The 23,497-nt window shown below is 39.9% G+C and overlaps 1 protein-coding gene and 1 long non-coding RNA gene across 2 annotated transcripts in view; both read left to right on the top strand.

Annotated features, from left to right (window-relative positions):
* Nucleotides 1–561: 561 nt before the first annotated feature.
* LOC308391273 lies at nt 562–17,433 on the top strand. The gene is made up of 3 exons (XR_013970579.1): nt 562–1,817; nt 1,909–7,834; nt 17,214–17,433. It is a non-coding gene; the product is annotated as an uncharacterized lncRNA (long non-coding RNA).
* Nucleotides 17,434–17,495: 62 nt separating this feature from the next.
* Nucleotides 17,496–23,497, top strand: part of LOC308391143 (receptor-type tyrosine-protein phosphatase H-like) — a gene marked incomplete at its 5' end in the record, with an annotated part of 44,044 nt that continues 38,042 nt past the window's right edge. The window contains 6 exons of the mRNA XM_080873611.1: nt 17,496–17,526; nt 17,672–17,926; nt 18,037–18,282; nt 18,868–19,119; nt 20,039–20,311; nt 20,834–21,514. Of these exons, the coding sequence (XP_080729737.1) occupies nt 17,496–17,526; nt 17,672–17,926; nt 18,037–18,282; nt 18,868–19,119; nt 20,039–20,311; nt 20,834–21,514 (1,738 nt within the window). The remainder of the gene's footprint in view (nt 17,527–17,671; nt 17,927–18,036; nt 18,283–18,867; nt 19,120–20,038; nt 20,312–20,833; nt 21,515–23,497) is intronic.

The following is a 23,497-nucleotide window of genomic DNA, read 5'->3' as shown; positions in this document are numbered from 1 at the left end:
GCCACACATTTGTATATAAGCTGACCATGTAAACTTGAAATTAAGTTTCTTAAATAAATTAAAGAGCTGAAATATTGATGGAAACATGAGATATGTGTGTAAAACAAATCTAGCTACTAGAGGAAAATATATTAAAACTATTTTACAGCATGAGATAAATGCTATCCTGGATTTGGGTTTTATTCAGGGTTAGAGAGTTTAATGTCTGTGTGTAAATTTTATTAAAAATCAAGTTTAATGACATTTTAATAAAGTCAGCAAAACATTATGCATAGTATGAGGACTCAAACAAATTTGTCAACAATCATAGGTGGGGGATGTATTTACTGACCGTTATGCCAGAAGAGAACTGCACACCATTGCATCATCTCCCTCAGTCAAACACGTCTTTCAAGTGAAGAACTTTGACACACTTGAAGTAATAAGACACATTCTGCAGGACAAAATTTTCTCCATCGAAGGTACAAACATTTTTTTATTGTTACAATTTTCTTAAAGTAAATGTAAATGTTCGAAAAATGAAAATAATTACATTGTATTGAATGCTACTTTGAGCTGATCACTTATTTACAAGGATTTTATTTCACATTTATTACATGGATTTGCGTCCTTCTTGAATTGAAGCAGTAAACGTTCATTTAATGTGTAAACTGCTACACTAAGAAGAAACTAAATCACCACATTCTATTAACTTTATTGTATTTTATTCATTAAAGTCACATTTTAAATTAAACGTAACTGTACATTTGTAAAATGAACAATAAATGCTCACTTTTATAATAAACTGTAAAAACATCATTTAAGATAATTAATTGAAGCATAATGAAAGAATGAACCTGTAAAATTTTATTTGTTGTATTGTGTCTCTCTTTTACCTTTTTGTTTATTTTTCTGTTACAGGATCTCAAAGCAGTGGAGAGTCACTGGAAATGGAAATATCTCAAGAGGGATTCAGTGCAGTTCATGTGCCTGAGGTAATTAAAACTACCTGAAAATCACCAGACAGTTTAGTCATAGAAAGAAAGATTCACATGTGCCTTTGTGGCAGTTTTTATGGCCTAAAGGCAAATAAACAGTTAAACACAGTCCGGATTTTAAGTGAAAATAAATTGTATTTTAAATGTATTTTCTGTCTACACTGTAGGGAATTCAGATGTCTATTGTTGGTGCAAACCAGTGGAAGGGAGGCTACGTGCAATACACAACAGGAGGCCAGAAGGTGAAAACATATGAGGATGTGTCTTTGGAGCCTGACAGTTATCTTGGTAAGAATATTACAGCTTTGACAATCTAATTCATACACATGTGTTCATGTATATAAACAGCTCTGCTGTAATTCTGTCATGTAAAACACACCAATGAGTTTGAAAAATGGGCACAATTTAAAAGAGGAGACTTAATCATTTTTCTCATTTTAAATACCTAAATTCTAGGTTACTCAGTGGCAATTGCTAAAACTCAAAGCAGCTCTCTGACAGTTGTTGGTGCTCCAAGATATAAACACAGAGGAGTTAACAGTCGCTGTTAACAGAGAAAACTTTGAAAATCAAATAATTGAGCCCTTGGCATCACAGGTATGAATTTGCAGCATGACAGATCTGAATGACCTTGTAAATAATATATAAATTATTTTTCTCAAATAAAAGAATAATAATGTGTTCCTTACACAGTATCAGACTGGGGAATATTTCGGGGCAGAGGTGTGTACCATGGGCACAAATGATGATGACATCACTGATCTAATCTTCATATCTGCTCCAATGTACATGGAGCCTGATAGAGAGGGAAGAGTTTATGTTTGCAGATTAACTGGTTTGGTAAATCACAGTTTCATCTAATCCAATTAAATTAATCGTTTTATTTGTCAAATTTTTATTAACTATAAAATATTCACTCTCCTGCTTTTAGTTTGTGGAGTGTAATTTTGATGATCCATTAGTACTAAGAGGACATGCAGCTGTCAAAGGAAGGTTCGGCTCTTCTCTTGCTGTGCTGCCTGATCTAAACTCAGATGGATTCAGGGATTTGGCAGTTGGAGCACCTTTGGAGAATAATGGTGAAGGCAGCGTCTACATATTTAATGGTGAAGGAGGAGGAAGAATCAGTCCTACTTACTCACAGGTACACAACATCAAAGAACTCACAATGATACAATACAATACAATACAATACAACTTCATTTGTATAGCACATTTAAAAACCAGTGGTTCACCGAAGTGCTTCACAGTCATACAATAAATTAGAGATAGGAACAATAACAGGGTATAAATACACCAACGCAGTGTAAAAAATAAAAGAAAATACAAAACACAACTTGACTAAGAGGTTATTCAGCAATAAAGTAAAATGATTAAAACTACATAAGGGAACATCTGCAGGATACCGACACTAACCAGGGAAAGCTAGATTGAATAAATGGGTTTTCAATCAGGATTTAAAAGGCTGAATCGATTCGGATGCACAAATAGCAGTAGGATGATAACTAAAATCATCTACCACATAAATCCAATATCTATACAATCTACAGTTGGAATACTGAGGTAAGTCCAAGATAGTGTAATCATACATTACTGTTGTCTATGATAATTCTACAGTATTTGTTGATATACACATTTACAGAATGCATTAATGATCAAATATTTAGGTACATTTTAAAGTTTATTATTATAAGAATTGCAAACAGATTTTTAAAATATCATAATTATATTGTATTTCATAAAAACATAAATAATTTATTTTAAATTATTACATAAATCATTAACTATCTATCTTCTGGGGTATATTCTCAGCAGCATATTAAACATTTCAGGTCCCCATAAGGAGAATCATGTGCTAACCGCTGTCTAAATGACTCGGGTAAAGTTTGTAGCATGCGTGCTTGTTGTTTTTGTCTGCTTCCACTTGTCTTTGCACTAGGATCATGTCGTAAATGTGCAGTCATATTCGTTGTGTTCCCACTAGTGCTGTCAGCGTTAGTCTCGTTAAAATGACATTAGCGCCATAACGCGGCAAATCTCCGTTAACAAGTTACCGCGTATCGCCCCGTGCATGGGGCTGGACGGCGTCAACACGTTAACGAGCTAACTGCGCTAACGCACTAATTCCCACCAATTGAGCATTGCGTGGCACATCCGACATAATGTTTTACTTTTGTCCATGACGCGCTTACCTTCAGGGTCATGCTTCACATGAAAACCAAAATCGTTCCAAAGGCCAGATATGAATGAGGGTGGGGGAGGTTCAATTTCGGGTAGCGTTGAGGCAGTGGCCATGTTGCAACGAGCTTCTGTCTCGCTAGCTTGCGCTGCGCTCAGTGAATCTGCGCTTGACAGTGCAGCCTAGGCGGAGTAGTCGAGCGTAGATCCAATGAGCTCTCAACACAGACAGCATCATCAGAAGAGAAGTTGATAAAATAAATTAAAAATTTTGTATTGTTCGATACATCTGCGTACCGAACCGAAAGCACTGTATCGAACGGTTCAATACCGTATAATATATATATATATATATATATATATATATATATATATATATATATATATATTTAAAAAAAATTCCCTGCTCGCCCCTGTGGGTGGTTAATCCTTCAAGCTCGGGTCCTCTACCAGAGGCCTGGGAGCTTGAGGGTCCTGTGCAGTATCTTAGCTGTTCCTAGGACTGCGCTCTTCTGGACAGAGATCTGCGATGTTGTTCCCTGCATCTGCTGGAGCCACTCGCCTAGCTTGGGAGTCACTGCAACTAGTGCTCCGATTACCATTGGGACCACTGTCACCTTCACCCTCCACATCTTCTCGAGCTCTTCTCTGAGCCCTTGGTATTTCTCGAACTTCTCGTGTTCCTTCTTCCTGATGTTGCTGTCATTTGGAACAGCTACATCGATCAACAAAAAATGTTTCTCAAGTTGTCTTGATCCATGCTCAATCATCCAGCGTTCAGCAATCCTCCCAGTGTAATGTCAATGTAATGTCACCATGTTAGCACGTTACTCTGCAGTTGATAAATCTACAGATATTTCTGCAGTTACCTGTGCTGTCAAAGGCATACAGGCTGATTCATATCCTGAAAAACTGTTGACTGAAACCTGGCCTAGGATGATGCAGCAACATTATTTTAAATGACAATTTAAAGAGACAGTAATTTAAATTCTTCAAAATTTAACACACTAAAAAGAAATGCAGAGTGCAAAGGTTTAATATGAAGCTCTGTTTTACAGTAAGTTAAACAAAGAAGATCTGTGCTCACATATCTGCTCACATCGCACTGTGTTTTTATCAATTCTTAGCTAATCAAGAAACAGAAACAATTAAATGTAAGAAACTGAGGGGTTTGTTTCACTATTATTTCATTAAATAACAGTAACATTATTCATAGATTTTCACAGCTTACCATATTAATTTCCTTCAATTGTGTGCAAGTGATGTGTTGTATGAGAGAGTGGGGGAGGTAGGGCTGGAACATGTAAGACTGGAAGGTAGAAAACTGCTTCCTGAAGTAGAGAACAAGCAAACAACTGGCTCTTTAGGCACCCCCATTCAGTAGTTAGGAAAATGTAAGCTTGGAACCCTCAATGACAATGTTCTGTGGTGATGGACTGAGCAGTGAAGGAAAGTCCCCCCAAAAAAGTTTTTTTATTTAACTTTTTAAGACCTCCCATATGGAAAAGAAATAGTAAAAACATATATGATTTACTCATGAAAGTGGCCACTTTCTCATTACTTTCATATATATTTTTTTAGTAAGTATACAAAACATACAAGTTTCATTATATAATTTTTCAAGGGATCTTATATGTGTTTTCACTCTTGTATGCTTTTCATACAAGTTTCATAAAAGACAGATAAAAACTTTATAAGATTTATATATATCTTTTCCATATGGGCTACCATAGAACCAAGTCCACCAGAGCTTATATTATATTTTTACATGCTGTATTGCCATTTTTGGGAGCATTTCAAGTTGCTATACATCAATACAACCATTATAGCCCAAATTTTAATAATATGTCTGCATTAAGTGCATAGCAATTACATAAATTGCAAAAAAGTGCAATAAACTACAAAAAAATTGAAAATCGTTTTTGTTTTTTTAACATATATTTCTAGTTAGAGAAATTTAAGAGGCTTATCCCTCAAAACTGTAAATACAAAAAAGTTGCACAAAATAGTTTCCCACCACCGGAAATTTATTTTGAGTGTCTTCATAGTTTTATTTTTGAAATACACCAATTTTTATATACTGCAGGAAAAACGAAAATAAATATTATAATGCAAATTTGCAAAAAAGCAGCATATGCATCAAAATAAACTATTTCCAGCAGTGCAATATGAGTCCTAAGCATCCCAGAAACGACACAGAAAGTCATAAAGTCAAAGATAACTTTTAATAACACCAGTATAGGCTCATGAGGCCCTGGTTGGGTTGTGGACAGTGGTTGTGCTTTTGTAATGTTGCGGTATTGACAGCTACACACTGAGGCTTTGAGCCTCAGTCCTGCCCACATTTTATTCTGTAAAAACTAAATTTTCACTGCTTTTATGGCCTTTTTAGTGGGAAGAACATTTAAAACATTTAATGATTTAACAAATCTTTTAAATCCTTTGTCCTCCACAATGCTAAATGGCTGGGAGTCCTTAATCACCATGCTAACCAGGTCTTCATCTATTTGAGATTGTTCTCCTGAGGAAAGACAGCACAATATAAATATAAATATCACACACGTAACTTATAACAGTTGTATAATATTGTTATATCATTTAGTAACATTACGGCATGCTATATTATCATGGCATTTGATGGCTCACCTGGTCTTGCTCCACAATCGGTGTTCCCCTTATTCTCATGCAAAGCTCTGTAGTGCCTAAGCATGGATGAGGTGTTGTTATATCCCAGGGGCCCGTTCTTCGTACGTCGCTTACTACATCCAAGATCAAATGACACATCCAAGACCAAATCATCGCGCTAACCATGAGCTCGCTAATCCGGTTCTCCGAACACACCTGCTGTTGACGATCAGTACAGCTGGATGAAGTAATGTGAGATCACTGGGTGTCGTAAAAGGGGCTACGCATCGATAGTAGAAACATTGATCGGCAACCCTCTGATTGGTCGGCGAAAATGTCGAAGGAGCGCGCTCGGTATTTTTCGGCAGCAGAGCAAGAACTCTTGAGTGAGGGATTTCAGGAGTTTCAGAGTTTAATCAGAACGCAAGGGAACACTGCAAAGGCTGCAAAAGCAAGGAGAGAGGGCTGGCAGAAAGTTGCTGACAAATTAAACTCGGAAGTAATTTAATAATAACAATAATAATGGAGTGGATTTATATAGCGCTTTTCAAGGCACCCAAAGCGCATGACAATGCCACTATTCAGTCACTCTCACATTCACACACTGGTGGAGGCAGCTACGGTTGTAGCCACAGCTGCCCTGGGGCAGACTGACAGAAGCCAGGCTGCCATATCGCGCCATCGGCCCCTCTGGCCAACACCAGTAGGCGGTAGGGTAGATTTATCATATCACACTATATTATCCAATATTATATTACATTATATTATATTATAATATGTTATATTATATCCCCTTTCACATTAGAGCCACAACAGGACCCACTAGAACATGGGAACAAGTAAAAGTGAAATATAAGAATATTCTACAGAATGGTAATATTTATCACTTATATTGCTTTTCGTCTCTTGGAAAGAGACCCTGGAATAATCTGTTTGTTTGTTTATAACAGCAACCAAGAAAAGGGCAGAGCAAAAAAAGACAGGTGGTGGTCCTGCACCCCCTCGTCAACAAGTTGGTTAAGTAAATAATACCCTCACGGGAAAATCGATATCTCTCAATGAGCACACTGTCGCGCTGAGCTAAAGGATCCTGTCTGCCCCGCAATATACGCTGAATTCTGAAAACTCTCCTTATCAATCTTGCACCTTCCGCAATGGGTGGCTCGCGTAAACGGACAGGACATGGCTGCGACAGGCTTCCCAAATCCACCTTCGCTTTTATAGCCGTGGTCTCTCATCTTGATTACACGAAGTAATTTACAATTACTACTCTGAAATATGAATTACATCTGTAATAATCACATACATGTAATAGAATGTTAATAGTACATTTCCCTTTTTTAGGAAATGACCTGTATGTATCTGTGTGAAATCAATAAAAGGATCAAGTGCTGCATTATCTTCAGTTACATTGATGTTATTTATTTATCGTGAAACAGTGGTGGAATATCGCTGTTGCTTTCGTATAAATGAAGCGGACATACCTGCGTAAAGTAAACCTGCTCCCGAGCAGGTTTACGCTTATGGCTCTGTTGCTATGACAGCAAGTCCCGGATGAGCTTCGGGGAACCGAATGATCCAAGATCACGCGAAATCGTCAACAATCAAATCCAGCTAACTTACTTAGCGAGGTACGAAGAACGGGCCCCAGCTCCCTGGCACATAGCAAACACTTCACCTTGTACAAAAGTAAAGCCGCTTAACATAAATTGTATTGCACCATCAGTATTGTGAAAATACATCTTCTGTAGAAATTTGCATACCTTGTTGGGAGGAATAAAATCCCAATGTTCCCACACAGGGGAGGACATCCTCCTCTTCTTAGCTGGCTCCATTCTCTCCTGGCTTTCTCTCCTCACTGTCATAAACCTCCAAACTCTCTCCAAACTGTCTCGTCTGTCTTCACGTGGTACAGCCGGGCAGCGAGGCTTTGGACGTCATCATTTTCAGCTCCTCCCATAAATGAAGCAAACCTCGATACGCGCATCGCGGAAATGCCCCCTCAATTACTCGACACAAGCTTTGAAGCCTCGATACAGGACGTCACATCACTAGTAAGTACAACTCCTCCGGTTTCATATGCAAAAAAATTTATTGCGCTGGCTTATGTGGTTGCAGTGCTACCGCGATTTAAAAATAGTTACGCAAAACAGAGTGTGCCCGCTCCGACCGGTTTTAAAGGGTTAACACCAAAACTAAGTTGGATAGAAAAATCTCAATCTTGGGCCGATAAAAGAGGTCAAAATCATAGATCTCTACTCAAAAGCTAGCAAAAAACAGTACTACTAACACAAACAAACTGGCCTACCTAATCGAGACAAAGGGGTAACTTAAAAAATGGCTGATCAGCCCACAAGCATGCATAAAAGAGTTAAACCCCCCCCCCCCCCCTCCAATGATCCGGAGTTGTGGTATGTCCTGTTGCGAAATCAGTTTTACCCTGGTTCTTTTCATTCCTCGAGCGTTCAGAGATGGCACCGGACTCAGTAGTCATTTTCACAAAATCTTTATTCATCTTCATTTAAGCATGCACTTCTAGAAGGGAAGACGAGGCCGGTGTCCCTCTCCAAATCTTCACCCCTTTGTTAGTTACAGCCAGCTTTATAGAGGCTGTCCCCATCATAAAACCCCCACGGTGTGCTGGAAACTCTGTGTCTGTGTCTATGTGAGTGCTCGTGAGTGAGTGTAGATTCGATTCGATTAGATTAGATAGAACTTTATTAATCCCTCGGGTGGGTTCCTCTGGGAAATTCGATTTCCAAAAAAGCACAGCACCGACAGAAGTTACACAGCCAATCCAGCATGTCCAAATTAACACTGTCGGATTTGATTTCAACACTATTAAAGTGTCTATATGGGTCCACACCAGAGAGTGTTAATTTAACTCTTTTTGGAGAGTTGGTACGTTAACTCTGATTTAGTGTTAAACACCAAATCTGTCTGGAGTTGATAATTTAACACTTGGTGTTAAGAGTTTATATATTAACTCTCAAAGAGTATTTTAGTTTAACTACGTAAGAGTTATCTTCTAATTCATTCTAAAAAGCGGGAATTTCACCGTTCTGAACTTCTAGAAATTTCTTTTGGAAATAAACATTTACTAAAAAGATGCAATGGTTTTTGAAAAACATTTATTCTGAACTGTGCACCACAATTTCAAAACATTTTCTGAAAGATGTAACAGTATACATGTTCTCACTTTCATTAGAGTTTTGTTTATCAAAAGGTCTGACATAGGTGAGCTGGTAAATACAAATAACAGCATTCTCATCACTTATTTCTTCAATACAATATGCATGTCCTTCATTCATCCCTTTGTGGAACTTCAACGCACTTCTGCTCTCCCCCATATTCCATCTTCACAAGCATATCCTGTGTGGAGATTGAATAAAAATTAGTTGACACTAATTAATGGCACTAATAATCCAGTAAACAATTGCAGCACAGTAAAAAAAAAAAAAAAAAAAAAAAAAAGGAATCCTCTTTGAGCCATTACTTGTGTAAAGTATTTTCCCAAAAGACAAAGACACAGGCAACAGGTAATACTGAACTAAATGTAAAACCTCAACCTTTTTCATTTTTACCTAAACCGTGTGCACAAAACTCTGGAGGGATCTATGCTAACGTAGAATCCAGTCAGGACGTCAGCTACTGCTGTTTGCTCGGTTTTTTTTATTTTTATGGGCGATCGTTTTCAGGCTTCAAGTAGCACCATTATACCAACATTTCACATTCTAGACATTGTTTTAGGTGTATTTGACCAAAAGTTTGACTGAAAATTCACATGCAAGCTTTTTTTCAAGGCTGTGGTATTTGCCCGCAGACAATACCTTTCAGCTAGCTAAAACAGAATATTATGCTATCACCGAGCAACATGGCTAATGCCTTTCACACAGCTTTGTCTCAACTCCAAAGAGCCACAGAAGTAAAAGCTCATAATAATAATTGAAACAATCTTTGAAAAAATGACTTACCAAGCATGGCAAACAACTCAAATATGTAGAGCAAAAAGTTCTGAAACGGCTTCACTTCAGCTTCGATTGGAGCCGTGCTGGGGGCGGAGTCTGTGAATTTACTCTGTTGGTGTCATAGCCCTTCTAGGAGTTCAGAGTTAAGAGGTCAAGAGTTAATGTTTCCATTGTAACACCTCCAGATTTGACAGAGAAACACTCATTTTTAACACTCGATTTTAACTACTATCATTTTACACCTCAGAGTTACATTAAAAGAATGTGACTATGCTTAGGGTAAAATTAACTCTACTTTTGCAAGAAGACTATTAACACCAAAACATTTAACACTTTTGAATTTGCTGTGTATAGAGTTACAGAATATTATATATATATATATATACACACACACACACACACACACACACATATATATATATATATAAATACAGAGACAATATAAATAAAATATACGAAGGGGATAAATAGAATAAATAGGAATAAAAAATAAAAATACAAGTGAATTGCACATTTCAAGTATTGAGGTCTATTGCACTGTTGACTATTTACAAAAGTATTGCACAAAAGGTATTGCACAGTGAGGTGAAGAGGCACTACAGCTTAGTTGTTCCCCCCTCCTTTGTCCTCCTGTTTCCCCTCCCTCTCCCCTCCAGAGAGGAGTTAAACAGTCTGATGGCGTGTGGGACAAAGGAGTTTTTAAGTCTGTTAGTTCTTGTCTTTGGGAGAAGCAACCTGTCACTGAACAGACTCTTCTGGTTGTTAATGGCCGTGTGCAGAGGATGCCTGGCATTGTCCATAATGTCCATCAGTTTCTTTAATGTCCTTTTCTCTGCCACTGTCAGCAGAGTGTCCAGCTTCATGCCGACCACAGAGCTAGCCCTCCTGATCAGTTTCTCCAGCCTGGATGAGTCCTTCTTTGCTGTGCTGCTCCCCCAGCACACCACAGCATAGAAAAGTACTCCAGCAACCACCGACTGGTAAAACATCCTCAGGAGCTTCCTGCAGATGTTAAAAGACCTCAGCCTCCTGAGGAAGTACAGTCGGCTTTGGGCTTTTTTATACAGGTGCTCTGTGTTGCATGACCAGTCCAGTTTATTGTCCACCCACAGCCCGAGGTACTTGTACTTGTTGACCACCTCCACCTCCTCCCCCTCTATCTGAACCGGCAGTGGACCTGCTCTAGACCTCCCGAAGTCCACAACCAGTTCCTTAGTCTTTGAGGTGTTGAGTTGCAGGTGGTTTGTGTGACTCCATGCGACAAAGTTCCTCACCAGACTTCTGTACTCCTCTTCCTGATCATCCCAGATACACCCCATGATGGCTGTGTCGTCTGCAAACTTCTGAATGTGGCATAATTCAGAGTTGTAGCAGAAGTCAGAGGTGTACAGGGTGAAGAGAAGAGGGGGCAGCACAGTTCCCTGTGGTGCTCCTGTGCTGCTGACCACTGTGTCAGACGTGATGTCCTTCAGCCTGACGTACTGTGGTCTGTCGGTGAGGTAGTCGGAGATCCAAGCGACCAGGCAGGGGTCCACCTGCATCCTGTTCAGTTTTTCCTGAAGCATACAGGGCCGGATGGTATTAAAGACACTGGAAAAGTCAAGAAACAGGATCCTGACCGTGCCTTTTCCCCCATCCAGGTGTGAGTGGGCTCTGTGTAGGAGGTACAGGATGGCATCCTCCACTCCGACACCCGCCTTGTATGCAAACTGTAGTGGGTCCTGGGCATGTTGTACCTGTGGTCGGAGGAGGTTGAGGAAGAGCCGCTCTAGAGTCTTCATAAGATGTGACGTCAGTGCCACCGGTCGGAAGTCATTCAGCTCATTGGGCCGGTTCTTTTTGGGGACCGGGACGATGCAGGATGTCTTCCATAGGGCGGGCACTCTCCCCAGTCGCAGACTGAGGTTGAAGACTCGTTGTAGCGGCTCCCCAAGTTCAGCAGCACACGCCTTTAGCATCCTAGGACACACCTTGTCTGGGCCTGCTGCCTTTCTGGGGCGAAGCTTCCTCAGTTGTCTCCTGACCTGATCCACTGTGACACAGGGAGATGTTTGGGAGGAGGGGAGGGGGGGAGATGTCTTGCTGCTGAGAGAGGGATTGGAGGAGGGGGGTGTCATGGTGTCAGGAAGGGGGGGAAGCGAGGGAGGTAGGAGAGTGGGGATTGGACTCTGTAGTGAAGGTGAGGGTGAGGGTGGGGGGGTTGTGGGCTGGTCAAACCTGTTGAAGAAGTTGTTGAGTTCGTTTGCCTTCTCCACAGTCCCCCCCACTGTGCTTTTCTTGGTGTTGTGGCCTGTGATGGTTTTCACACCATTCCAGACCTCCCTCATATTGTTCCTCTCCAACTTCTGCTCCACCTTCCTCCTGTAGGTGTCCTTTGCTTCCCTCAGGCAGCGTTTCACCTCCCGCTGTGCTGCTTTCATCTCCTCCTTCACTTTGCTCCTGAAAGCCTTCTTCTTCATGTTGAGGACAGCTTTGACTTCCTGTGTTACCCACGGTTTGTTATTAGGATAACACCGTACCGTCTTAGCAGGGGCGACCGTGTCCACACAAAAGTTGAGGAAGTCTGTAAGACAGTGTGTCGCCCCCTCTATGTCCTCACCATGTGGGCTCAGGAGCACATCCCAGTCTGTGGTGTCATAACAGTCCCTCAGAGCATCCTCCTTTTCTGGGGTCCATCTCCGGATGGAGCGCGTTGTGACAGGCTGCCTTTGGACGAGGGGTGTGTATTGTGGCTGTAGGTAAACCAGGTTGTGGTCTGACTTCCCTAGTGGGGGGAGGGGGGTGGCTCTGTATGCATCTCTCACATTAGCATACAGTAGGTCAATTGTCCTGTTGCTCCTTGTGGGTGTGTGCGCATACCTGTGTGTATGTGTGTGCACATGAGTGAGTGTGCGTGTGGATGTGTGTGCATGACCGTTAAAACACTGTGGGTGTAGGTGACTCCCTAGAGGTCATAAAACCCCTCTCACTTCCAGACCATAGTTACAAATGTTGAGACCCCCACCCTAAAACTTCCTCTGGGGAATTTCCACTCAGTGGGGGAGGTCTACAATCTACTCCTACAATCAGCCTTTATTATAGTGAGGGCAGTGTCAGTGTCTCTACAACAGTTCTACATTATATTTTAACACATTTCTAAACTCTAAATCAGCTAAATATTCTACAGTCCCAACTTGCAGATCCCCATATAGGCTTGCTCGGAGTTAATTACAACTGACACACACAGAAAGGGGACAAGACAAAGTGGTCTGGGTCTGAGACAAGCTGCACCCATAAAAGGTTGCTCCCTTACCTGGACACCCAACCCAACTTTCACAAGTCTTAAAAACATGCGAATGATTGTGCAGATGGCTCCCCTTGTCATAAAATACTGTTATTTGTCTATCAATAGTCAATGTATGCACTTGTTTAAAAAGAGCTATCTTTATCCTCAGTATAACACGGAAGCTCAAAAATTGAAATGACTCCATATTAACAGATGAGGAAAACTATTATCATATATGAATCCTAACTTCCCCATCATGTTTCCACAGTGGACAACAATTTTCTTTGAAATATCAGCACTTTTATTGAGCGCTACTCAAAATATGACACCATAAATACTGTTGTGACTTTGTGCGCAGTTAACAGTATGAGGGTAAGTTTCTGTTCGCAGTTCCTTATTGAGATCAACCACAAGGAAGCTATAAATATCACAACTTTCTGAGACAGTGCTAAGACACAAGAAGGAGATCCACTCTGCTGTGAAAGCAATCAGCGGAGGAACCTAAACAGTGATTTTACTTAAAACCTTAAAAAAACTGGAAATTCTTAAAATAAAACAACAAAAATATTATTTATTCAAAGTAGCAGTTCACAACTTTACCTGTGATCATAAACAAAAACGTCTCATATTTTATTTGCCCATAATAAAGGCACACAAGCGGCCACAAGCATGAACAGATAAATAGCAGCTGATATGCAGCAATTACCTCCAATAAACATGTAAGAGAGGCAAATGTTCTTGATTGACGTACCTTTGACAAGCAGCACAGCATGACCGGAAGTAACAGGTGTTACAAAGGTCTTTGTAGTTGTACAAGGCCATTTACTTAGTCACTTGCCAATATGAAAAGGGCCCAGAGGTTACGAGAGGAGGATGTAACTAAGAATTAAAAGTCAACAACTTTGAATTAAAGTTATCATAGTGCAGGTCAGAGAAATTCTTTGCCAAACTTAAGTGTGGTTTTTGTCAACATACCAGCAGAGGTGCTGAAAATAGCAGCTACAAGGTTATCCTGGGAAAACAAAGGAATTGAACAAGTTCAAAGTATGTGTGCCAGTTAGGAGTCCTGAAGACGATGAAGCTTTTATCTCTTATCTCAGACCACTTGTTGCTCTGTGTCTTCCTGAGTCTACTTTGGGTAAGTTTTTTTTACCTTTCACTTTGATGGTGATCAGATAGTGAAGCTCAGTGTAGGTTACCCTCGACAAAAGGAAACAGTGCAGTCAAAACCACAGTGAAGCCTAAATGCATGACATGCTTCATTATGTATTTTAAACACTATAGTTATGTTTTGTAAAATACTGGTTTGTACAGAAATACAGGAGCAACAAAATCTTGTTAAACGGCATGAAAATTCTGGCCTTTTTTTTGAAACACGAATTTATTCCTTCTTTGCAACACCTATCTATTCCTCTGAGAAAAAAAAAGAGCACGAAGGAGAAGATAATGTTAATAATAAATTCAACAATATCTTAAACACTTACATGTAAGTGTTTAAGATCATTAAGTCTTAATGATTAAATCATTAATGATTAAATCATTAATGATTTAATGAGATGTGGAATTTTAAAGAGTATGTCTGAGGAGAAATGTGTTAGATATTTTATAGAACAATGATTAAGTAACTGTAATATACAATATGATTTGTGTTTTTAGCAAAAGTGAACATTTCATTAATTAAAGTTTTTTGCCAGCTCTGTGATTCATACATTATAGATGTTACTATAGTTGTCAGGAGCTGACACATAAAATTCTAAAATAATAATTTGACACTGACTTATTTGTTTCCTGCAGAGGCGGAGCCAGACATTTGAAACATCCGGGGCTTATCCCTAAAGGGTAGTATGCATGTGGGATTTTTTTTTTTTTTTTTTTTTTTTGGGGGGGGGGGGGGGGGGGGGGTAGAAATGACTGAAAGATTAATTGGCTCTGAACTGATCCGGAATTAAAACAGGACTATAACAGTTCAATATCAGGACTACTGAGGACTTAACCAAGACAGAACCAGAATCAGAACTAGATGATAGTAGCACTAAAAATCATCATAGACCTGCACTACACTTATTTTTTAATTCTACCAAAGTACAATATTTAGATTGAGAAACGTTAATATAATTATTTAGCCTTGTTGTGCAAACAAGCCTGCATAACTTAATAAATGTAGAATTTGAAAAATAGCAAACCTAAAAGGAAACACTAGGTACGAGATACATGAGGACCTATGATACGGTGATACTTTTGGTAAACAACCATTTAACTAACATGTGTGTCTCACCTGCTCTTGTTCCATCTCTGTTCTGTCCTCATTCTCCATCTCCCTCTCTGTTCCTCTCTCTCTCCCTCTCTGTTCCTCTCTCTCTCCCTCTCTGTTCCTCTCTCTCTCCCTCTCTGTTCCTCTCTCTCACCCTCTCTGTTCCTCTCTCTCTCCCTCTCTGTTCCTCTCTCTCTCCCTCTCTGTTCCTCTCTCTCTCTCTCTGTTCCTCTCTCTCACCCTCTCTGCTCCTCTCTCTCTCCCTCTCTGTTCCTCTCTCTCTCCCTCTCTGTTCCTCTCTCTCTCTCTCTCTCTGTTCCTCTCTCTCCCTCTTTGTGCTGACAATCATCAAATATACAGTTGAAACCAGATATTTACACACTCTTCAGATAAAAACACAAACACCTTTTTAATTGTAACATCAAATCAGACTAAATGTTTAGTTTTTTAGATTGATAAATATATATTTGTTAACTTTAAGAGTAAAGAGAGAAACTATCTGTATTTCTAAATTGTAAATGGCACCAAATTGTATTCAAACTTGAGCCACATTTATGGAGCTCCACAGTTCTTTTTCTGGTGTTTTGGTTGACATCTCTTGATTTTCCCATGTCAAAGAAACAGGCTCTGTGTTTTGCCTTATATGCATCCACAGGTGTGCCACCAGTTTACTCACATGGACTCTACTAACCTATCAGAAGCTTCTTCAGCTCAGAATGGAATCGTCTGGAGTTTTCTTATTAATTAACAATAAACTTAGTTTACATGTACTCCTAAATTTGATGAAAGTGATAAAAATAGACAGCTCCCTCTCTTTATTCTGACATTTAACTAATTCAAAAGATATTTCAATATTTATTTATCCAAAACAAAACAAGTTTACTCTAAATTGATGTTGTACAGTAAAAAAATGTTCTTGTGTTTTCCATAAAGTGTATGTAAATAACTGGTTTCAACTGTGAATATACTGCTGTGTATTGAAGTTCCTATTGTTTTGCATAGAAATATACTGAACAACATACAAAGCATAATATATAAAATACTACCAGAGGTTTTTCTTTGAAAGAAGCTCCTTATGTCCATTCTTGTATATCAGTGCATTACTGAAACCGATTTATTTAGCTGTGGAGGGTAACAACTGAAAATATGAAATAAACACACATGTAAGCTAAGACTCTCTAAAGAAACAGCATTGTTGTTGTTCAGCTTTTCATTTCGCCATTTGTTGATTCACTTGAAGAGCGAGTAACGTAATATGGGTCAAGTGATCAGTTTGATATCAATCTTTCGTGATGCACCGTCATATTTACATTATTTGTACAGTACGAATGATTTGCTTTGGTACCTGGTCGAACTTCAGTTCTCCTCTGTCTGCCTGGCTCCGTTTCTCCAACAGCGCACTCACAGGCAGCAGCTGCCCCGCCCGCTTAGTGCCTGAGCTCGGATCATACCAATATTAGCGGGGATTTACGCACAGTCGTAAATTCCCACAGTGTGCACTATGTGCTTCGAATATTGTGTGTATTTTTTTGCTTTATACAGTTGTCAGCCAGGCATCTAACTATGAAAAAATTACACTCCAAAAGACCCCGGGCTTCTGAAAAAACAACCCGGGCTTAAGCCCAGTAAGCCACACCCCACTCCGCCACTGGTTTCCTGCACATCATTTTTTATTTTTAGTGAAAGTTTTTGCTCTTACGCAGCAGAATGCTCAGAGAATATCTCTAAGTATTACTCCTTTGAGCAGCCAGTCACACTTCTGTTCACATATTGTTTATGATATAATGTAGATGTGAAATTAAAAGCAGCAAACACCGCTTTGTTAGACTGCCAAGCCTCGTGTTAATTGAGTATTCAATTGCATTTTTTTTACATTGTGAAAGTGATTTTTTTAGAATTTGTTGTAGATGTGGTAGTTTTCGCCATGTTCACTCTTTTTCTGCTTTTAGGATACAACTGGCTCCTCTACAACAATCACAGCGACAGTGACGACGACAGTGAGAGCAGGACATGGAAGTGCAGCCAAAACAGAAACAGCCACAAGACTAAGAACCAACGTGCTGACAGCTACAACACCAAAAACCACTCCACTGGATCTTAAAGTAGAAAACAACATTTTGCTGGCTCAAAGAAATCCCACTCCACTGACTTCTACATCTACGACAACAAAAGCCCGTAAGAATGAAACACTATCCTTTGACTTTTGTTGATGATCAGTGAAAGTGAAGTGAATGTCATTCTGGGTTTTTATTGTGGTAAAAGGTGAATGCTACTCTCAACTCATCACAGCTCCTGATGATGTAACAAAAGGCACAGTGGTACAAAGGAATGAAAGCAGTATAGTCAGTGCTTCAGTTCAGTTCTTTTTTTTAACTATAACCACTGTGTGTCCTCTTTTCTTTTCCAGCTCCAAATAATGTTGACAGAGTGAATGTGACCACACAAAATGAGAACAGTATAACTCTGACCTGGAACAAGGTTAACAACATCCCAACATACATCCTGCAATATGGTAATATAACAGAAGATATTAATAAAACTGAAGAAGGACCCATAGTACATGTGGTCACTTCTCTGACTGCTGGGAGAAACTACACATTCACTCTCTTCACCACGTCTGAGGGACTCAACAGCAGTGGATACAGATTCAGTGCTGTGACAGGTTAGTGAGCACTGAACAAAATGTTCAGTCTAATTAAAACATAAACAAAATACAAGATGTTGTTGGGAACATTGTTTTAGTTTCTTTTGTGTGTGTTTTTCCTATTGTAGCTCCTCGTAATGCTGAAGAATTCAAGGCTGTTAGTCAAAATGAGACCAGCATAAAGCTGCAATGGAAAACAGTCTCCAACAGTGACAGTTATATTCTTTTGTTTAATGAAAGACAGATCAGCATTAAGACTTTTACAGAAGAATACACAGTCTCAAATTTGACTGATGGAACCAGATACAATTTCACTCTCTTCACTGTGTTTAGAAATGTCAGAAGCAGTGGAGTAAACTGCACCGCAGTCACTGGTAAGATATATTTTCTCTAACATAGATAGATAAACCAGGATGGACCGGCTCATTAGTACTTGAAACTTTGGCTGATGGAGAGTTGTTGTTTTTTTTTATTTGTTTATCAAAGCCACTTTCCTCTGTTATCTTTAGCTCCACAAAGTGTTAATAATGTGACTGTGGTGCATCAAAATGAGATGAGTATACCACTGGAGTGGAACAAGGTTAAAAACATCCCAGAATACATCCTACAGAATAATAACATAAACATTTGTCAAATTTTCCAATTTGAATATGTCAAATACTAACCCGACCTATAATCCTAGACTGCTTACTGCTAACCTGGTGGAGGTTAACAGATTAAAAACATCTAAAACAGTCATAGTCCTTTAAAATGTTCCACAGTTGATGCTCCTCTACAACTTGAACAAGGGCAGAGCTCTATAATGATGTTTAAGGTTTCTCAGAAACAGAAGAGTGTAGCTCACCTAATATTTTTCAAAAGGACAGATAAAAATACTGAAACTGAAGCCTCGCTCCATGTTTCTGTTTCTGACAGAAAATGTTGTTACAGTTTCTTGTTTGTACGTTTTTCTATTCTAGCTCCTCGTAATGCTGACGAATTTAAGAAAAATGGACAAGATGAGACCAGCATAACTCTGGAGTGGAAAACAGTCCCCAACATCGACAATTATATTCTTGTGTTTAATGAAAGAGAGATCAACATTAGTAATTCTGAAAAAGAATACAGAGTGTCAGATTTGACCAGTGGAACCAGATACAATTTCACTCTCTTCACTGTGTTTGGAAATGTCAGAAGCAGTGGAGTAAACTGCATCGCAGTCACTGATGGTGGTAAGACATATTTTCTGTATTATAGATAAATTAGCCCAGATGGACGCCTCATTAGTACTTGAAACTTTAGCTGATGGAGAGATTTTTTTTGTCAAAGCCACTTTCCGCTGTTATCTTACCACAAAGTGTTAATAATGTGACTGTGGTGCATCAAAATGAGATGAGCATAACACTGCAGTGGGAAAAGGTTAAAAACATCCCAGAATACATCCTTACTAAAACTTAGGAAACCAAAATGGTTACTTAAGGATGTCATTTGTGAATCAGAATTTGTAAAATTGTCTTTATTTCATCTTTAGCTCCTTATAATTCACAGCAACTGCATTTGAATCAGACTAAATGAGACCAGAGCTTCATTTATTTATTAACATAGGGGAGACCGGGGATAGTTGTAACATTTTTGACATTTCTGTCTGTAAATTGAAGCTCTTTTAAGGTAGTGGATTCGAAATGTAATGCAAAGTATTTACATGTCTCTGCTATTAAATAGTGCAGCTATTTTCTCTGCAGCACAATTACCCATTGCATGGTATGGTCTCAAACACGAAGAGTGAAATGTTACAATTAACCCCATAGTCTGGGTTAGTTGTAACATATCCTGGGGTAAAATGTAACACAATGAAATAAGGGTACTAACAAAACATTAACATGTAATCTTTGTTTATTCAACACATGAATGCACTTAGAGCCATTTATGTAGCTATGTGTGTGTGTGACAGAATGCAAAAATCTAGCTTTTGAACATATTCCAACCCTGAACATATTAGCCCTGATTGGAGAAATTGGAAGTGTTACAACTGACCCACGTTACAACTATCCCCGGTCTCCCCTATGTGTGTTGCTTTGTCACTATGAGTGCCTTGAAAGGAAAAAGTAACATCTATTTATGCTTCCGAAATCATTCTTTGTCCTCTTTCAGCTCCAAAAAATGTCCAGAATGTGACTGTGACACAAAATGAGAACAGTATAACTCTGATGTGGGAGAAGGTTAACGACATGCTAACATACATCCTAGAATATGACAGCGGTAGTATTGTTATTGGCAAGAATGACATGGACGGATGCACGACATCAGGTGCATCAGTTACATGTGTGGTCTCTTTTCTGACTGCTGGGACAAACTACAATTTTACCCTCTTTACTGTGTTTGAGAACGTCAGCAGCTCTGGATACAACTTTAGTGCACCGACAGGTATGTAATCAAGTGGTTTTTTTTAAACTGTTTGTTTTCCTTGTGATACAATATATTTAAATGGACAATATAAGTCCAAGTCAAATTTCTATATTTTCCTTCTGGCCTGCAGTGCCATTTATCCATCCAGGTTCCACTATCTCAGAGCAGAAGGAAGTGTGCATCTAACCCTTATGATAGGCTTGTGCTTGTAATAGAGCAACAAACATGAATGGTGTCCTCTTAGCAAGCAGCATGCTTAATTATAATATTTTATATAATAACTATATAATTATCATATTATTAGTATATGTTGTTATTTTTTATTTATTGAATTTTGACTGATCTGATCACCTGATTGGAAACATACATTGATGCTGAGCCATTTAGCTCACACACCTACTCAGACTTAAGTTTGTAAAAGCTTGTGATAACTGAACTAGCTCTATACTCCTGTATGTTACACAGTCACATGTAGCTATTTCACTCTAAAAGAAAAAGATGAACAAATTCCACTTCTGAGTTTTGTTTGTGTTTTTTCAGTTCCACCAGTGGTGCCTTGGGTCAGTGTGACTGAACGATTTGCTAACAGCATAACTCTAGAGTGGGAGAACATGAATAAAGCCTGGCAATACGAGCTTCAAATCAATGGTGATGTGTCAGATAGTGTGTCAGACAGGTCCTCAGATACAATCAGAAAAGTAGTGACATCTCTTCAGCCTGGAACACAGTATGATTTCAGCTTAACCACAGTGTTTGCTGGACTTAGGAGCACTCCTTATACGAATTTAACAGTGACAGGTAAAAAAAAAAAAAAATTTTATAACTTTTTCAGTATCAGAATGAAATTTTGTCCCATGAGAAAAATTACAAAGAGCCTGCAGTTTGAAGCACTTCAGGTGGTCTTCTTTTCAATGAGTTGTATAAACAACCATAAAAAAAATAAAAAAAGAATCAGGTTCCTGCATATAACTGTTTTCTCATCCATTTCAGCCATCGACTGTGCCAGTGCAGACTGGAAAGTTACCAACTCATCAATCAAAGCAAAGATTGAAGGCTTGTTTTCGACCGCAAGCGCCTATAATGGATCTAACGTTCATGTCAGTAATGGACGTGAAAATGTGTCGTTTACTGGACTTTACCCTGGTGCCACCTATAATATCTCTCTTGTCTATGAAAAGTCTTCCAGAGTTTTCCTGCAGTGTGAACACAAATTAACAATTCGTGAGTACAACAGAAACCATTTGAAGGACTAGCATATTTTTAATCTATAAAGTAGTTTTTGAGATCTTAAAGCATTCAGTCATATTGGTTACAGAAAGATTATCTGTGAATTGATTTAATTTAGTTTTTAATTTTTAGTTTTTTCCCTTGCATTCAATTGTTTTAGTCTTGAAAAAGGTTATTGCAACAAAACACCTTTTATTCACCATCTACATGCCGCAGGTTAACACAGTTATATTCATTGACTCAGTATTAATATATGAGCTTCATCCAGGTATCATTTTATTATTAACTGACCAATTCATTCTGATAAATTAGCTCAAGAAATTAAAAAGCTTTAAGCAGAAAATTAGTATTTCTTTCAATATCTAATGTGTCAATGTTGAGGTCTTTATTTCTAGTTTTTATATGAAAATCCCCAAAATTATAAAATGTTTAAAATAAGAGGACTGCTTTGAATTCAACATAAGGCAAATAATCTTTCTAGTTGAAAACTAATTTTAAAATTACAGGCAGTTTTTATACACTCTTTTTTATAGTATAAAAAGTTTCATTATATTTGCTATAAGTCAGCCCGCCGCCTCTCACCAGGGGCAACTCCAGACTGAGACAGAGTCCAGCCCCTCTCCAGCCCCTCTCCAGGAGACTGGTTCCAGAGCCCAAGCCATGCTAATATCCCCTCGGCTTGCTGCCGGTACGTTGGGGTTTTTCCCGGTGGACGAGAGGGTTTGTTCCCTGCGCCTTAGGGTCGGGGAACGGGTCCTGACTGTCATCTGCGCTTATGCGCCGAGTGGCAGTTCAGAGTACCCAGCCTTCTTAGAGTCCCTGGGGGGGGGTGCTGGAAGGTGCTCCACCTGGAGACTCTGTTGTCCTGCTGGGAGACTTCAATGCTCACGTGGGTAACGACAGCGAGACCTGGAGGGGCGTGATTGGGAGGAACGGCCTCCCTGATCTGAACCCGAGCGGTGCTTTGTTATTGGACTTCTGTGCTAATCACAGTTTGTCCATAACGAACACCCTGTTCGAACATAAGAGTGTCCATAAGTGCACGTGGCACCAGGACGCTCTAGGCCGTAGGTCGATGATCGATTTTGTAATCGTATCACCAGACCTGCGACCATATGTTCTGGACACTCGGGTAAAGAGAGGGGCTGAGCTGTCAACTGATCACCACCTGGTGGTGAGTTGGATCAGGTGGCGGGGGAGGACACTGGACAGACCTGGTACACCTAAACGCGTAGTGAGGGTGTGCTGGGAACGTCTAGCAGAGGCCCCAGTCCGCGAGATCTTCAACGCACACCTCCGGCAGAGCTTCAACAGCATTCCGAGGGAGACTGGGGACATTGAGTCCGAATGGACCATGTTCAGCGTCTCCATTGCCGAAGCTGCTGCATTGAGCTGCGGCCGCAAGGTGGTTGGTGCCTGCCGTGGTGGTAATCCCCGAACCAAATGGTGGACACCAGAGGTGAAGGGAGCCACCAGGCTGAAGAAGGAGTCCTATCTGGCTTGGTTAGCCTGTGGGACTCCGGAGGCAGCTGACAGGTATCGACAGGCCAAGCGGAATGCGGCTCGGGCAGTGGCTGAAGCAAAAACTCGGGTGTGGGAGGAGTTCGGAGAGGCCATGGAAAAAGACTTTCGGACTGCCTCGAAGAGATTCTGGCGTCTCAGGAGGGGAAAGCGGTGCTCTACCTGCACTGTGTATAGTGCTGGCGGAGCGCTGTTGACGTCGACTGAGAAAATTGTCGGGCGGTGGAAGGAATACTTCGAGGACCTCCTTAATCCCACTGACACGTCTTCCGAGGAGGAAGCAGAGTCTGGGGATGAGGGGAATGACCCACCAATTTCTGGGGGCGAGGTCACTGAGGTAGTTAAACAACTCCTTGGTGGCAGAGCCCCTGGTGTTGATGAGGTCCGCCCCGAGTTCCTGAAGGCTCTGGACGTTGTAGGGCTGTCCTGGTTGACACGCCTCTGCAATGTTGCGTG

Source organism: Rhamphochromis sp. 'chilingali', assembly GCF_963969265.1.
Source record: "Rhamphochromis sp. 'chilingali' genome assembly, chromosome: 22".
In the NCBI taxonomy this organism is placed as follows: domain Eukaryota; kingdom Metazoa; phylum Chordata; class Actinopteri; order Cichliformes; family Cichlidae; genus Rhamphochromis; species Rhamphochromis sp. 'chilingali'.
This window is presented reverse-complemented; position numbering and strand designations above follow the sequence as displayed.